This window comes from Marmota flaviventris, chromosome 14, assembly GCF_047511675.1.
Source record: "Marmota flaviventris isolate mMarFla1 chromosome 14, mMarFla1.hap1, whole genome shotgun sequence".
NCBI classification, from domain to species: Eukaryota; Metazoa; Chordata; class Mammalia; order Rodentia; family Sciuridae; genus Marmota; species Marmota flaviventris.
Window position 1 is genome coordinate 51,076,386 of NC_092511.1, and position 17,957 is coordinate 51,094,342.

Consider the following 17,957-nt stretch of genomic DNA (forward strand, 5'->3'; position numbering starts at 1 on the left):
TGTTTTATGCCTGTACTCAGTGCAGACCAGATAAAGCTGCTGTTATGAATTTTGAGCCTCTTATCAATTTATATAGAAATATCATAATCCATGCCTAAGCAAGCCTGAGGTTCAAGTTTCTGGGCCACGGGCCAGGGATATAGCTCAGTTGGTAGAGGGCTTCCTTTGCATGCACAAGGCCCTGGGTTCAATCCCCAGCACCACAAAAAAAAAAAGTTTCTGGGTCCATAAGGCAACAAGGTGAGTTTAAAGACTTAGAAGGAATTAAACTGCCTAGAAAAATTCCAGGATATAAACTTATAATAATATTTTCCATTTATGAGTGTATTACAGTTTGGATCTTAAATGTTCTCCCAAAGCTCATATTTTGGAGGCTTGGTCCCCAGATAATGATGTTACTGGGACATAGCAGAAATTTTAGGAAATGATCCCAGTTGAAGGAAGTAGGTCTTTGGGGGATGTGACTTTGATGGGTATATGTGGACCCTGACCCCTCTTCTCCCTCACTTTACTTCCTGGCTGTCATGAGGTGAGCAGCTTTGCTCCACCATACATTCTTCCTCCTTTGGTATTCTGCCTCGCCACAATGATGGGACCAAGTGACTGGGGTCTAAGACCTCTGAAACCATGAGTCAAGATAAATCTTTTCTCCTTTTAAGTTGCTTATCTCAGGTATTTTGTCACAGTGACAGAAAGCCATGCACATTTATTAAATGAATATTTATATTAAATGAATAATATTAATATTTATATTAAATAATATTAATATTTATATTAAATGAATATGCCATGCATATTTCATTTAATTCTTGAAAAGCTCTATTAGTACCCATATTAAAGATGAGGACATTAAGGATTAGGTAAATTAAATAACTTAGCTAAATTGATAAATAGATCAAAGATTTAAATATAGGTCTATCTGCCTGCAAGCCCATCCTTTTATCCACTGTGTTATACTGATTCCCTTTTATAAGTCCACTCATTCATTTACTAAATACTTATTGACCAATTATTGTGTGTTAAGCACTGGAAATTTAACAATGAGTAAGATATTTGCCATGAAGACCTTACAATTAAGTAGCAGGAGCCTAATAAGTAAAATGTAATTGTTTTAGATGTCGAAATAGAGTATGTTCAGCAAAGATATAGAAAAGAGTACAAGTTTACTGGGAAGTAGGAGACAATGGGAAATTACCATAGAGGACATGACAGTTGAGCCAGGTATTTTTAAAAAAGCAAGGTCTGGATATGTAGCTAGGTGATACAGCACTTGCTTAGTAAGCATGAGGCCCTGGCTTCAATCCCCAGTACTGCCAAGAAGAAAAAAAAAAGTGAGAGTTTCATGCTATGGATAAGTTTACTTTAGGCAGAGAGAAGTATGGAAGGAAAAAATCTGTTTGCAAAACCCAGACTGGTGCAGTAGGGGAACTGGAATGGTGTAGGATGGGAGGAGCAGGTGACAGCAAGATGAGGTCAGGGAGGTGTGGAGAGGCCCGATATGCCATGTTAAGGAGTTTGGCTATTATTCTGCAGGAAATGAGAGTCTTGACAAATTTTAAGGAGATCAGTGTTAAGATTAGGTTTGGTTTTAGAGTCTCACTAAGTACAACTCTAGGATGGCACTGTGGAGTTGAGACATGAAAGAGAACGGTGGCATTTCTATCCTTCATGATTTGGTCCTTATACTTCTATTAATATATGCTTATATTAATTATATTACTTGAGGTCATCTCCTGAAACACCAGATGTTTTCCCTTTAAAAATAACACAGAATTCTGAACTAGTGAAGTGCACAGAGGAGGAGGATGTGTGTGTGTGTGTGTGTGTGTGCAGGTATGTATGTGTGTGTAAAATGAATTTGGGTTTAGCAGTTCAGCTTTTTGTGAGATTCTTTTGAAATGTGATTGTATCATCTATCAAATTAGCTCTCCCTCTCAGCTCTCTATCATTTTCAAATATGACAACAATACCTTGTAATTTCTGTTTAAATGTAGACATGCCATTCTTTGCCTACAGCATAAAGTTCATGTTTATCATAATGCATCAGAGAAAAAACTGATAACATCCTGATGCCAGTCTTTTCAGTTTATCTCAACACCTCCCCTTTTACACATATTTTCTTGATGCAAAATTTTCACCTTTGGTTCAATTTAGGCCTTATATTTTCAAATATCTATGCCTTTGCTTATCCTGTTTCATCTATCCCATTTGACTATCCTGTCCCCTCACTCATTTTCACCTTTTACATAGCTCTGTCACAATACTATCATGAGGCATTATGGTACATTAAATTTCTCTCCTCTGCCAGACCTTGGCTGGAAGGGCAAGGGCTCAATGCTATTTATCTTTTTAGTCCTGGAGTGTTAAGGCATAGTGGATGAGATATTGTTGGAGCTAATTAAACTAAGTTTACTTTGCAGAACAAAGTCATAGCATTCTAAAAATATGAAGCATATCTTTTGCTGCTGTTTTCTAATTTACTGAACATTCAGTCGTTAACTTTTCAGCCTTCTCTAGCAAGGGTTTATTGACTCTAGGGAGAGATAATTTTTAGAATAGCAAATATTTTGACTCTTAATAAGCTCTTATTCTTTTTAGGAAAGCTACTTGAAGCAAAGTCCTAAATATCTACTCTCTCTAGTAGTCATTTTAGTACTTCTAGGTACTAATGAATCAAGCATTTATAAAATAGTTATTAAATGTGCACATAACTTGAATATTAAGCATTCTTCCTTGAGTCTATACTATTGAGCAATGTCTCCACTGTATTTTCAATTAGAATATAAATAACTCAAGATCAGAAACTTAAAAGCTTTAAAGATGAATCAATAATACCACTTTTCCTATCAGCTAAATATAGTGCTATTAGAGTTCTAAAAAATTAAAGACAAGGCCATTCTTGGTTGATCATTGTTTTCAAAAGTCTACATTTTTAATGTTGCTGATGCTGAACACCTAAGTCTGTGGATCAGTGGAGGACAAACAGCTGAGACCTGACCTTGTGATTGTATACCCTGGGTTAAAAAGCCCCCTCCAGCGAGGATGTTTAGCTGTGGGGCTTGTTTAGATTGAGCACACTGATAGATTTCCAAATGTCTTTGGTTTTTCATGGAATATATATTCCATGCTATCCTCTGGGTTGTAGCTTGCTTATAGGAGCTCCGTCCTTTCCTATCTTTGATTTCTAATAGCCTCATTTTCAGAAAGTGCAAATCTATCTATGCATCAAAATTTATTTTTTTAAAGAGAGAGAGAGAGAGAGAATTTTAATATTTATTTTTTAGTTTTTGGTGGACACAACATCTTTGTTTGTATGTGGTGCTGAGGATCGAACCCGGGCCGCACGCATGCCAGGCGAGTGTGCTACCGCTTGAGCCACATCCCCAGCCCCTATGCATCAAAATTTAAACCTTGGGGTTTAACTTATATTTAAACACAGTTTCTAGGGCCTGAGTGTTTTAAAATGCTTGAACACTGAGGGGTAGGGGAGTGGGGGAGGTAATATTTTTTAAATGATTCTTACAATTCTAGTAAATATTTAGTTTTATTTTTTATGGACTTAAAATACAAAAATTAATAGTCTCTTAAAACTAGAATAAAGATATATACTCATAACAAATTAGTGTTAATTGCTCTTATAAAATATAGCAGTTAAGTCTTCTGATAAATCTTTTCTATGACCAAAATCTAACCCTTTACATGCTAACAAATGTACAGGGTAAACTGCTCTGTTTGCCTCATTGTTTTCTGTCTGCATGCCTATTTTGCTATGCAAAAGCTTTATGTCAATTTACTTTTTGAGCCGTTTAAGACCAAACCAAATTATTCTTTCAGCACATTTTAAACAATCCCTTAAAGACCTCTTTTTCTTGGCTATGTTTCCAATCTTGGCTTATCACTATAATATTTCATGCTCCATGCTTCTGAAAAAATTCAATATTCAAGAACAAAGTAATCCAGAGCTTTACTTCATTTCAGTCTTTTTATGTCCTAAGGCTGTCCCAACTCAATGACCCAGTTTTTATTGTGTCACATCTCACTGTCTGTTGCAGACTGCCACCAGCTTGCCTAATCCTTTTCCTGTCCCTTATCAGTTTTCCCTTAATTCAAAAATCTTTTTTTTTAATTCTTTGCACTTCTCCTTTCACAGCTTTTAAATTTCTTTTTCCTCCTCCTTCTCAGGAGACTCAATGCTCCTGTGGTAGGTACTCAGCAATACAAACAGGTAACCAAAGTCCATGAGCCTGTCCTTGTTGGAATATTATTTGTACCATTTTTAGAATAGTGGGTAGCAAATGATAGAAAGTGGATATTATAATTTGGCAATATGTATTAAGAGTCCTTAAAAATGTTCAAACCTTATGATCTGCAATTTTACTTCTGATAATCTGGCTTATTAATTTAAAAAAATCACCTAAATCGGGCGTGGCTGTGCATGTCTGTAATCCCAGCAGCTCAGGAGGCTGAGGCAGGAGGATTGTGAGTTCAAAGGCAGCCTCAGCAACTTAGTCAGGTTCTAAGCAACTTAATAAGGCTCTGTCTCTAAATACAATAAAAAAAAAAATGGCTGGGGATGTGGCTCAGTGGTTAAGTGTCTCTGGGTTCAATCCCTAGTACCAAAAAAGAAGAAAAAAACAGAATCACCTAAGATATGTAAAAAGCTATACTTATGCATATATGTATGTGTGTATATGCAAAAGAAGAAAACAACACAAATACTCAATAATAGGAGAAAAGTTAAATTATGGTCCATGTACTTGATAAAATAATGTGCAATCATTTAAGATGATGGCAATGTGACATTGTAGATACATGGGTAAATAATTACACTGTTCTCAGAAAAGCAGGGTACAAAATTGAAAGTGCCTATGATTACAACTTTTTTTTTTTTGGTAGTACTGAGGATTGAACCCAGAGGTACTTTACCACTGAATACATCCCCAACCTCTCTTATTTTTGATTTTGAGATAGGATCTCACTAAGTTGCTGATGGTGACCTGGAAGGTAAGATCCTCCTGTCTCAACCTCCTGAATTGCTGGGATTATAGGCACATGCCATCATGTCTAGTAAAATTGTTTTTAAAAAAGCACTTACAGAGCACTTTTGCCAACAGTTGCTATTTTGGAATGGTAGAACAACAGATGATTTTTTTCCACTCTCAAAATCTTGTGATTCTATTTAAATTTTTTAAAACTGGAATCTTGCTGGGCATGGTGGTACATACCTGTAATCCCAGGAACTCAGGAGGCTGAGGCAGGAGGATGGCAAGTTCAAGGCCAGCCTCAGCAATTTAGTGAGGCTCTAAACAACTTGGAAGACTATATCTCAAAATACAAAATAAAAAGGGCTGGGGATGTGGCTCAGTGGTAAAGCACCCCTGGGTTCAATCCCCATTGCCAAAATTAATAAACTATAAACTTAACGGATTCAAATAAGAATAATGTAAGTAGATTAAGTCTAGCATAACTTAAATTTAATAATAATGTAATAACTGGGGAAGGAAAGCAAAGAGTATGTCATTTTATTTTCCATTGTAGTCATGTCTGAAAGGGAGAATTGGGAAAAAGTTCTCAATACCTATTTTAAACCATAACATTATTTTTTAAAAATTTAGTAGGTTCTTATTTTATTGTCAAGTTTTACTGTCCCTGACTTGATCCAGGCCAGCTTGTTGTCTCCTAAAGAACTTCAAGTTCTTGTTGGTCTCTCTATCGCTAGTCCAACCTTTTCAAATAATTTCCCACACTGTCTTCAGAGAGATCTTTCTGAAACCCAAATAAATTTATGATACTGCACTGTTTAATCTATTCAGGGATTCAGAATATTCAAATCTTTATTCTAGCACCTCCCAAGCTTCTCTGCCTCATTCTGTGCCATTTCTTCTCTTTGCACCAGTTTTGCCAAACTTCTTGTAATACCTGCTATGGTACTCACAGTCATTATTGCCTTTACCTCTCACTCCTGCGCTAAGTACCCACTCATTCTTCAGATCTAAATTGTCACTTTCTTTGGGAAGGCTTTCTGGATTCTTGGTCTCATGGAGACATCCCTTTCTCTGTAATCCACAGTACCTCACCACACAGTGTGATCACTCACTTGCCTATCTGTCTTTTCTACCAGACAATCAACTTCTTGTTTGTACTGGCAGGTGAGAGTCAGCATGTATACATTTAACCTGATATGGACTCTTCCCCTTCATTGTGGATGCTAATCGATGTTGATGTGCTAACCTGGATGAGCACAGAGAGGAATGCAGGGGAAGCCAAGGGTTTATTATCCTCAGGTACTTAAAGGGGTAGTAACTCATTCAGTGTACCTCCCTGATAAAGTTATACTTTTCCACTTTGTGTTAAGTTGTTGTGCAAATGTTTTACCTTCCATATCTTAACCCTGAGAACTGGAAGCCATCTTGTCTGTGCACCCTTGAGTATTTCTTGTATATACTTGGCATGCATTCAAACACATATTAAAGTAATAAATTTCAATATTTTAAAATCATTTTAATATACAGGAATTCATACCTACTTTGTCTCTGATGAGAAAAAACAAATGAGAGAAAATATGTGGAAAACAAAATACTTGTAAAGCTCAACATCTTAACTAGAAAATTTCAGAACAGTTTCGTCATGCCCTTGTAGAAAAGTAGAAAAGCATATAAAAAGATTCAAATGAAATCAAGATAAAGACTGCCTAGACACTGAATGTGGTAACATGTAAATATCTGCTCTACCTCAATTTTATTCACTTTAGATAGAAAATGAGGAATACTCCAAGAAAAGTTACTTGCTCGGCATAACACAAAAGTCGTGGTTATTGATTAGATAAGAAACAAATGACCTGGTCATGGTCTCAAATTTCATTCTTTGTTTCTACCTTACTATCTCTGTATTTTAAGCAATGTGTTTATTACAGCAAAATTACCTGAAATTTTTAATAAAGCAAACCATTTTCTCAAAATTTTTACCATCTTAAGAATTTTTATAATGGCTAACATTTTAATTAAAATCATAAACTAAATTCTTAATCATAAACTTAGGTTTAAATATACCCAAGGCTCTGCTATTTAAAATAAAACTCCGGAAACAATTTGGAAATAGTAAAGTCTTTCTGGATCATCCTAATTTATATGCTTTGTAGATTTAAATTTCTGTTTTCTTATAGAATCATCTGTTTCTATCTGAAAAATAAATGCAAACAATGTGAGGTCTTGAAAAATATTCAGAGAATTATATTTTGAATTTCCAATTATTACAGTATATCTCATGAGTACTCTGAGAAAGACTAATTCGTCACTGCATGGGGGAGAATCTTTGACTAAATTTATATATAATAGTAAAAAGCAGAAATAATAAAATTAGGACAATAGTTTGATCAGGTATAATCAAGAATGAATGGGAAACAAAGACTTTTTTTTAAAGTAAGCACTATTAGAATGAATAAGGCAAATTATGGAAACCCAAAGAAAAGCATGAATTGCAAAAAAAAGAAAAATAAAATTAGGATAGCTTTTAAAATAGCTACTATTCCTTCAGTAAAATTCATTATGTATAAAGGTATACTTCCCTGTAGAAATGAAAATCTAAGATAAAAATATTATGTTCCTTCAGACAACCCAATATCACTAGAAAATAATGTTCAGATATACCCACACAACTTTCTTTTTAATCTATTTTAATTCCTTTCTTCTATTTGCAAAGAAACATGCTCATTTAGGATCATGAGCCTTTGGCCAACTTAGCTCTCAAATCAAGCCTCTTGTGAATTTAATGAATCTATAGGCGCTCTTCAATGAATAATGATCTAGTAGATGATATCACAAGGGTTAATTTAATGTGTTTACTATAGAATCTGCTACATAGATGGAGCTCTGATATTTTTTTCTCCTTCATTTCCCTGCAATTCTGTAACCAAAACAGAACAGAACAGAACAAAACAAAACAAAACAAAACCATAGCACAAAAGAATTACACAACACAGGAATGATCTGTTGCTTATCCTTTAGCATAAATAGTTTATAATTTATTGTAAAAACATTTTGCGTACCATCATCACAAATACTGAAAATGAGTTTATGAAAGTTACAATTTTATCACAAAAATATTTCCTAAATACCATGATAATCCACCTGTCTTCTTCTTTATCTCATTATAACACACTAAAATGAGGGTTAGAATTTAATTTAACCTAGCCGACTTGAAGATTTGGTCTCTTGGTTTATACATATAGTCTAATACCATTTTCATTTCAAGATACATGGTCAAATGTACAGCCAAGATATGGGTAACTGACAAATTTACATAGGAACTCTTCAATGAATAATGATCATTGAAACATAGAAACATACACACTTCTAGTTATAGATTCTAACTAGAAGAAACATACACACTTTTCTAGTTATAGATTCTAACTAGAAATATTACAGTAAAACCGGTAAGCACAACTACAATAGACAGATACCTACACACCTGAAAAAATCAACAACAACAAAACTTTAGCAGCAGGTGGACAACATCTAGGTCTTAGGATCAGTATACTGCTTTTGTGTACTGTACAAAGTCTTACTGCCCCGCAATCTGGGGGTTTCAGAGCTAGATAGCACGCAACTCAAAAAACTTGCTTTGTCCTTTTTTCATGCTATATCTCTGAGTTTCCCCCTAACTCTTGTAGTCTTCTAAAATCATCTTTCAGATTTTCCCTTAATAGCAATGAATCAAATCTCTTGTATACATGACCTCATTCTTCTATTGTCTCCTCTGTTTGCAGACAGCCGATCAAAGTCCTGGAGATGGAAACGAACTGCCAACTGATTGACCATTTTCCTCAAGGTAAGAAATGCTGAAATAACTTGGAATGTAAGGAAGATAGTGAAGATGATATGAATTGCTTTTTCCAAGGGCAGATTCGTTAGGCCTTCATTAAAGAGCAAGAAAAGAATTAAAGGCAACTGCAGTAGAAGACTCAAAAGCCAAAAGCCAGCCAACTCAGGAACCTGCAATAATACACATGAATATGATTAGATCAGGAAAATGCCATGTTTTGTTTATACACATAAATGAGTACTTAGCACTGCTATGAACCTATGGTATGGGCTCTAAGAGTAATTCAAAAGGAGTATGACGTGGTCCTTGTCCTTAGAGATCTTACTGTGGAATAAGAAAACAAACAATGTAAAACAGGACTAGAATAGTACACTTTAGTCAATGATTAAATGCAACATTTAGAAGTATATATGCTACAAGAAGACAATGTTAGGGGAGGTGAAAGAAAGATACCAAGGAGCTATTCTTTTAAAGTTGTGCAGAGGGAAGAAGGTAAATAAGCAAACATGTGAAATGATCATGACTCAACTGGAAATCATCACATTGGCCTGGAATGGATTGCTGTTAAGAAATGACAAGAAATTCAGTAAGATATGCTGGGTGTGGCCTAATTATGAAGTCCTAAAAAACCACAAAATTATCCCAACACTCTGGTAACTGCAAACGCTTTTGCTTAGGCAGTACAATGATTCAAAAAACATGGGCCTGGCAAAGGAAATGAATTTAGGATTTTTCTCATTTTCTTATTCAGGATCCAGACAGACATATTTAATTGACCAAATATTTTCAAGGCCAATATGAAGATGAAAACTTATCAATTCTTAATTGCTTACTATATCCAAATACTTTACATAAATCATTTCACTTAGTCTCAACAAGCTTGTAAAATTAATATTATTTTCTTCATCTTATATTTAGAGAAACCAGAGCTCAAGAGATTCAGCAAACAGACTACAGTGAGAGGAGTGGTCAAGTTGGAGCCAGGCCTTAAATTCAGGCCTGTGCTCCTTCCACCACCTCTCACTGCCTTGTACTAGCATGAAAACGTTGTTGCATTTATGGGTAGCCCTGAGAGAAAGGGAAGGGCCTACCTTCTCTTGTAGGTTTCCCATGTAGCCCAGGTACAACCGGATGGCTTCAATTAAGGTTATTAGGATGATAACAGTGATCACAATGAATTTGTAGTAATCAGGCAAAACTGAATACTGAAAACATAAAAAAAAGGAAAACATGTTTGTAAAATCTCACATACAGTAACACTGACCTGAGATTTTAAAAAAAGATTAAGAACTTTAATTTTATTGACAATGGAACAATGTTAGGGATGAGCAGAAGAGCCCTCAGTGGTAAAGCATAGACTTACCTTCATGTGAAGCATCATAATACAGCTCACCCACCAAAGTGGGAAAAAGTAAGTGTTAAAGTAAAGCGACATCTGCAATGCCAAACTGGAGACCATTTCATTATCTACAGAAGAAAGAGAAAAGGAACAAACTCTTAATCCTAGTCTCTGCCCTATAAATCCTTTCATTCCTGAGAATCCATAACTGTAATATTGGCTCAATAAAACTACAAATTTTAGGCCTCTTTATAATTTTTGAAAGTAAAAGGAATATTCATCTTAACACCATTTAGTTCAAATATTGGTTACTTGGGGGTATGTTTCAAATTCTTCAGTTACTTATCTTGCCATTACAGTCTGCTGACTTTTTTGCACATTACTGGTATAGATTAAATGTGGAATATCAAGATAAGTCCTGTTGAACAGATAATAATTATCATTTCCTCCTCTGTAGAGTTCTGTGAAGTCTATAAAATGAATGCATAAATACATAAAAATGAATCACAGATAAACTAATCTCATACAAAACTAATCTCCTCAAATTGTAGGCACATACCCTAATCCTATGCATTCTTTAATGCCCAAGCCAATGCTACCTTTCCCATAAATCCTTTCTTGATCATATTCTCCCATCCCAGCAGAAATGTCTTTTCCCTCTAGGTACTTATTACTTTACACTGTGTATGACAGTGCTGGCATAGAACCATTCTCCCCTCACCCTGTCTAGTACATTGAAGAGACCATGGGCTTTAGGGTCCATGTAAACCCAGAACTCCCCAAGATCCTGTGAGCCTGGATGCCAGTCGTGGGATAAATCATTTAACCTTTTAGAGCCTTAATTTCATCTATAAAATGATATTACAATTACCTTACCCACTGCTTGTGAGGACTAGAAATACAAATTACTTCACCTTGGCACCTGCACACTTAGTAAACACCAAATATTAGTCCCCCTTCCTTTTCTACGTGAATATAGTTTCATTGTAAGCACAGACATATCCTACCCAGATTTGAGACCCTCATAGTACTGAGTATCTTGCTTTGTACTTTGTGAATACCAAATACACATAAGCAGAAAGAATGACTTGATGAAAACATAAATATTCATTATCAGGGTAGCCATTGTGATAGTAAGTCTCATTTATCTAAGTTCATCACACAATACCTTCTGTTTTCATGTAAAGGAGAAGAGCACAAAATTAAGAATTTAACTTTTTAAAATTGAGCCCTACAAGATACTTCCTAAATCTAACTGTTCTTAAGAGCAGATATATATTTTGAAATTGGTTGCTCTAAATGTAAGGTTTTACAAAGGTCTAATGTAAATTTCTTAAAAACATGATCTCTCACAGAAAAATGGTTTCCTTTGGCTTCAAGAATATACCTGGTTATTATAATCTTTTACTTATACCAATTTACTAAATTACTACTGACAAAGGAATGAATTCTTTAAAAAATCAGTTAAGTCAAAAGAAAACTCACTAGTCAGTATTTTTTTTTTCATAACAACAGTATAATTCTTGGCCAGGTGTGAACTGAGAATGATATAAACTTGTTAATACATACAAATAATCAAAACGATTTCAGATCCACAAAGAAGAAAATGTGGAAAAATAATAATGCATTAATTAAGTTGAAAATTTTAGTTTAAACTTTGGGGCAGTGGCTGTTAAAATTTCGCAAAGAACAATTTTTTATGTTACAATTTTATTACATGAACATCTTAAAAGTTACGCTATGTCTATATTTCAGCAGATCAAAGTTATAATCATGCAATTCAAAATCAAATTAATATGTAAATGAACTTTGAAAGCACAAGACACAAATTTACTAAATTTTGCAAAATGTTGAGTTCTGTAAATGGAATTTAAATTAAAACGTTATATAATCCGGCAGGCAAACTACTGGCCAACTGCCTGTTTTCATACAGTTGGTAAGCTAAAAATAGTTTTTCTTATGTTTAAAAGGTTGGGGGGGCAGGAAGCAATATTTTATGACACTAGAAAAACATATGAAATTTAAATTTCAGTGTCCATAAAGTTTTATTGGTTTAGAGTCATGCCCATACAATTACTATTGCCTATAACTGCTGCAGAGAACATATGGCCTGCAAAGTGTGAAATATTTATTACCTGGCCCTTTTCAGTAAATATTTGCTGACCCCTAATGCCTTGTATTATCAGATGTTAGTGTCTGTTAATCCTTACCCTTGGAATCACAAAAGACAAAACCTAATTTTTCACATTATTCTCTGCACATTTTAGATCATAAAAAGGCCCACATTTGGGGACTAGGCACGTGATCACGATGACAAGATCCAATCATGGGAACTAACTTTGCCTTTCTCTGCCCCCTTGTAAAAATTCCTAAAGCAGAGGAAAAGCTTGCTGTTTCCCTGCTGAGCTCAATGATGAAAACCACACAGGTTTGGTTGACAGTATGCTGTCTATCATCATAATTTAAGGGGTGTGAACTGTTTCGGAGGAAACTGTATTTTCACTTGTCATCAGGTTGAATGTAGCATCTTTACGTTGTGGTATTTTTGTTACTAGATTTGGGGGGAAGAGTTATATATAGAAGAGGAGAAGGAGGCAGGGGAGATGAGAGTTTTGATGAAGGCCTCGTTAGTATGGCAGCTGACACTCCAGCGGATGGAGGTTTACAATGACTCATTAAAATTCTTTCTTTTTCCACTTCTTCTGCTGGAAAACGGCCTCGTGCGGAACGTATTCTTTCTGCTAGAAAAGGGCAAAAGGCAAGTCTATGTCACCGGGGTGGGGTCTGAGGGATCAGGAAGGGGAGGTGCTTTGGCTGTTCCCCCCGATCCTGGCTGGAAATGCGCGGCGGGCGGTGCAGAGGAAAAGCAACGTTGGCTTTGGCGGACGGGTGTGCTGTGAAGGAGGCGTTTTTATTTTTATTTGAGTCCTCTCCCAGGCAGCTCACGCGACACTCTCTCAGCTGCCGCGCTTGCAATGCACCGGCCAGGTGGCACACGACCAGACCAGGCCCGGCTCGAGGCGGGGGCCTGCAAGGGCCCCGGCCTCAGCACCCGCGCCCAGCTCCTCCTCCAAGGGGCTCCCCACACCGCGGAGAACCCGCTGAAGGCGAAATCGCCATTTTAGGTCCGGGCAAAATCTGGACGCTCCAAAACCCGCGCGGCCACACCTTTCGGGCCTCGGCCACTCACCCGGACCCTCACTGTACTCCGGCCCGGTCCGGCTGGAGTCGCTGAATACGGTCCGGCTGAAGTTTCCCAGCCGCTGGCGCACTGGATCCGGGAGCTCCATGTTTGGGCCTCAGTGTCCCTCGCCCCCTCAGACTCTGGCTGGTCTGCTGGCGCAGCCGCGCTTCGCGGTTCCCACGGCAACCCGGCGGTGTGAGGCGCGGAGCCCGGGCACGCGCTGGCAGCCTCATTGGGAGCCCGAGCGCCTGGCAGAGGGAGGTCTGCAGAGAGCTGGTTCCAGGCCCTAGGAGCCCAGCACCCCAGCGGGGCTCCAGACGGCAGATCCCTTAGTCCCGTCTTAAGCCCCACCGTCTTAAAAATAATCAGAAGTAATTATAAACCACCTGAGGTTGGACTGCACCACCAGGCGCGCTCAAACCTTGCCAGTGAGACTGTAAATTAGTGCAGCCTTTCTAAAGAGGAATATAGAATGAATGCTGAACCTAAAGATTGTTCATGACTCAGTAGCTCTGTGTGTGTGTGTGTGTGTGTGTGTGTGTGTAAAATGTACGGAGAAGATGGAGTGTGTGCGTGTGCTCACTGGCTTTAAGAAAAAAAAAGGACTGAAAGGAAATAATCTGAAATATTAAAAGTAATTTATCTCTGGATGGTGGAATTGTGGGTGATTCAAAAAAAATTTGGGGGGGGGGTATATTTGTGTTTCCTAGCTTTCTCTTAAGATGTATTATTTAGGGGCTGGGTTTGTGGCTCAGTGGTAGAGCGCTTGCCTTGCATGTGTGAGGCACGTGTTCTATTCTCAGCGTTACATATAAATAAAATAAAGGCCCATTGACAACTAAAAAAATTTTTTTTTTAAATAAAAAGATGTATTACTTAAACAAATAAAACCATATAAGTGTAATATAGAGAAAGGCACAAACTGAATGAATTGACATCTAGGTCAAAAAACTGAAAGGGCTAAGGATGTAACTCAGTTAGTTGGTAGAGTGCTTCCCCCAACACCACAAAAACAAAACAAAACAAACAACAACAACAACAAAAAAAAAAACCTGACCCTTACTCGCATCCCGGGGAGCTCTTCCTTCCTATTCCCTTTATGTCTCTCAGCATAGGACAATTTTGCTAATTTTTATACTTCATATTAAAGCAATTACACAAGAGGAACTTTAAATAAAATCTGGTTCTCAAACTTAGAAAGTCAAGGGTCATATGTTTTCTCTCATATGTGGAAGCTACAGAGGAAAAAAGCAAAATAAATGGAAGGAGGGGATCTCATGAGAATCAAAGGGAGATCAGTAGACCCCAGGGAGGAAGGAGGAGAGGAAAAGGGGAAATACTGGGGAATTATATAGGCCATATTATATTGTTATATTGTGTGCATATACAAATATGTAACAATGAATCCCAACATTATGTACAACTAGTATGGAGCAATTATAAACAGTACTGCTTTTGGTAAAAAGATGCCTCTTGGTGAGCATATGGATGCACTTGTGTTGAGTGGAAATTGCTGGAGGGAAGATGCTGTAAGACCCAGCTTTAGTAGGGATTGCCAACAGTTTTCCACAAGGATCGTACCAGTTCCTACTCTTTCCAGCAATGTATGAACTCCCTCTTACTTCATATATTTTACCAACACTTGATATTTCCCCATCCTTTTCTTTCAGCCTTTCTGATGGGTGTGTGGCAAACTATTAATTTAAAAAACCAAAAGGAAAATCACACATATTCATACAAATGTCAAGAGGAAAGTATAGGAAGAAATTTTTTTTTTGGCTAGAATTTTAAAATAATTTAACAAAATTTTATTGCATTTCCACTACATTTGGGGGGACTGTGCTAGGCTAACTAGAGATATGGTCCCTTCCCATCAAGAAGCCCAGTCCAGTGAGAGAGTGCTAGACATGGGAACAAATCAGTACAACACATTGTTGTAAGTGCTCTAATAAAAGAACATTGATGAAGAAGCAGTTAATTGTGGTTGAGGACATCAGGGAAAAGCTGGCTAACTTCTGCTTCATTCAAGATGGTGTGCAGGCTCCAGCATCTCCATAAAGGCTTCCAGGACCTTTCTAAAGCTGGCTTAGGTGCCCTCCACTGTGTTTCCCAAAGCATTTTCCTCTTGTTACTTTAGTCCCAGTGCTGGTAATTCTGTCCTGTAAATTTTCTGTTTATGTGTCTCTCTTGCTAGTCCACAAGCTCCTTGAGGTCAGGGAGGGACTTTAGAGTTGGAACTGAGTGGTGACTGGCTGAATAAAGAGAAGCAAAGGCCTCTCGAGTACTCCTAGGGCTTTCCAGTCCTAGTTCAAGGACTTAAGTCAGCCCAGGTATAAAGTTTACTCTGTAGAGGGGAGAATTAATGTATTAAAGCACAGAGTTACAACCAAGAATCCATTTTCATCTATTAAATGAACCAAGATTTTTATAAAGGGTACAGTAAAACTGGAGGCCTCATGTTCTGCTAATTGAATTATTATCTAGACAATCACAGTGAGATAGGCAATTGACAATATGTACAAACAACCTTAAAAATGTTCCTGCCTGACTGAACAGACACTTCACAGAAGAAGAAATACAATCGATCAACAAACATATGAAAAATTGTTCATCATCTCTAGCAATTAGAGAAATGCAATTCAAAACTACTCTAAGATTTCATCTCACTCAAGTCAGAATGGAAATTATCAAGCAATAATAACTGTTGGTGAGGATGTAGGGGATGCATTGCTGGCGGGACTGCAAATTGGTGCAACCACTATGGGAAACAGTATGGAGATACCTCAGAAAACTTGGAATGAGTCCACCATTTGACCTAACTCTCCCACTTTTCGGTTTATACCCAAAGAACTTAAAATCAGCATATTACAGTGACACAGCCACATCAATGTTTATAGAGCTCAGTTCATAATAGCTGAACTATGAAACCAACATAGATGTCCCTCAAAAGATGAATAGATAAAAAAGAATGTGGTACATAAACACAATGGAATATTACTCAGCCTTAAAGAAGAATAAAATGGCATTTGTATGTAAATGTATAGAATTAGAGAATATCATGCTAAGTGAAATAAGCCAATCCCCAAAACCAAAAGCTAAATGTTTTCTCTGATAAGTGGGTGCTGATCTGTAGTGGGGGCAGGGGGGGGATAGGGAAGAACTGAGGAACTTTGGTTTGTGTAGAGGGGAGTGAAAAGAGGGGTGGGGCTGTGAGGATTTCTGGGGTTGTAGCTCAGTGATAGAGTACTTGCCTGGCATGTGCTAGGACAGTAGAATGAGACAGATATTATTAGCTTATATACATTTATGGTTATACTACTGGAGTGACTCTTCACCAAAATGTACAGCCAGAAAATGAGAAGTAGTGCTGCGTATGTGTACAATATGTCAAAAATGCATTCTACTGTAAAATTAATTAATTAACAACTAAAAAATTAATAAAATACACACACATAAAGAAATGAATGTAGTCCTCCTGGGGGCTTTAAGATTATGTGCTGTTCATAACTTTAATTAAGAAAAAATTTTAAACATATCCTTATCCTGTGAAATTAAGCAGTTTTGTATGTTTAAGTTGTAATTTGTAAATGCCTTGAAACAAGCTATTTCCTTGTATCTTCCACAACACATAGAAAATTACTTATAATATATGATTAATATATTTATTAATATATGACTGATAAATATCTTATTAATCCACTATAAAAAGTGTTTCTGCCTATAATATCATAATAGAAATTTTAAGGCTCTGCTTACAGAAAATAATCAGAGAAACAAAGTTTTATACAAGATGTTACTTCCAACATTATTGATATTAGATTTTTTTTTAAAGGAGGAAGGATTAGGGATTATGATACCCATAGTAAGCCGTTGGACTGTTGTGGAAAAAATGCCCTTGGAAGCAGAGAGTCCAAACCCCCTGAATTCTCAGCTTATACCTAAGAGTTGTGTGATTGATTTCTAACTTTTGTTTTGTAAAGTGGGAATAATGATATCATATAGCTGTGGTTAATGTGAAAATTATATATTAAATAAAACTCTCTGTACATGATAGCTATCATTTCAACATCTATGAAGAAGAAACAGTTAACCTACAGTTAAGCCCAATACTGCTAGCATTTAATTTTCTGAATTCAACTGTACCCACTGGGTAATATTTTATTACTTTCCTAGTAAATACAATTAATCATTGAAAAAGTCAATTTTTCAGCCAAATTTATCAAAGCCTGCGTGAAATATTTTAGATTTTTTTTTTAGTTGTCAGTGAACCTTTATTTTATTTATTTATATGTGGTGCTGAGAATCAAACCCAGTGCCTCACACATGCTAGGCAAGTGCTCTACACACTGAGCTACAACTCCAGCCCCTGAGTGAAATATTTTAAAGATGTTTTTTTCCTCTAGCATTGAAAAAAAGTGTGGAACACCTTGTTCAGATTATAATTATTTCACCAAAACCCAGGCAGAAGACATTGAAAAAGTTATGGATATTTTTCCTGTAAATTATATTATTCAAATTTCCTATAATGAACATGCATTTCAGAATCAGAAAAATTTTATTAAAAATAAATTGAAAGGCAGAGGCAATCATGGTGCAAAACTAAATGATAGGAGA

The 17,957-nt window shown here is 36.6% G+C and overlaps 1 protein-coding gene across 1 annotated transcript; it reads right to left on the bottom strand.

Annotated features, from left to right (window-relative positions):
* Positions 1 to 8,043: 8,043 nt before the first annotated feature.
* Tmem17 (transmembrane protein 17) lies at positions 8,044 to 13,676 on the bottom strand. The gene is made up of 4 exons (XM_027934290.2): positions 13,350 to 13,676; positions 10,184 to 10,287; positions 9,912 to 10,025; positions 8,044 to 8,990 (listed from the first exon to the last, which is right to left on the bottom strand). The coding sequence occupies exons 1-4, from the start codon at positions 13,447 to 13,449 to the stop codon at positions 8,712 to 8,714; spliced, it is 597 nt and encodes a 198-aa protein (XP_027790091.1). The 5' UTR covers positions 13,450 to 13,676; the 3' UTR covers positions 8,044 to 8,711.
* Positions 13,677 to 17,957: the final 4,281 nt, after the last annotated feature.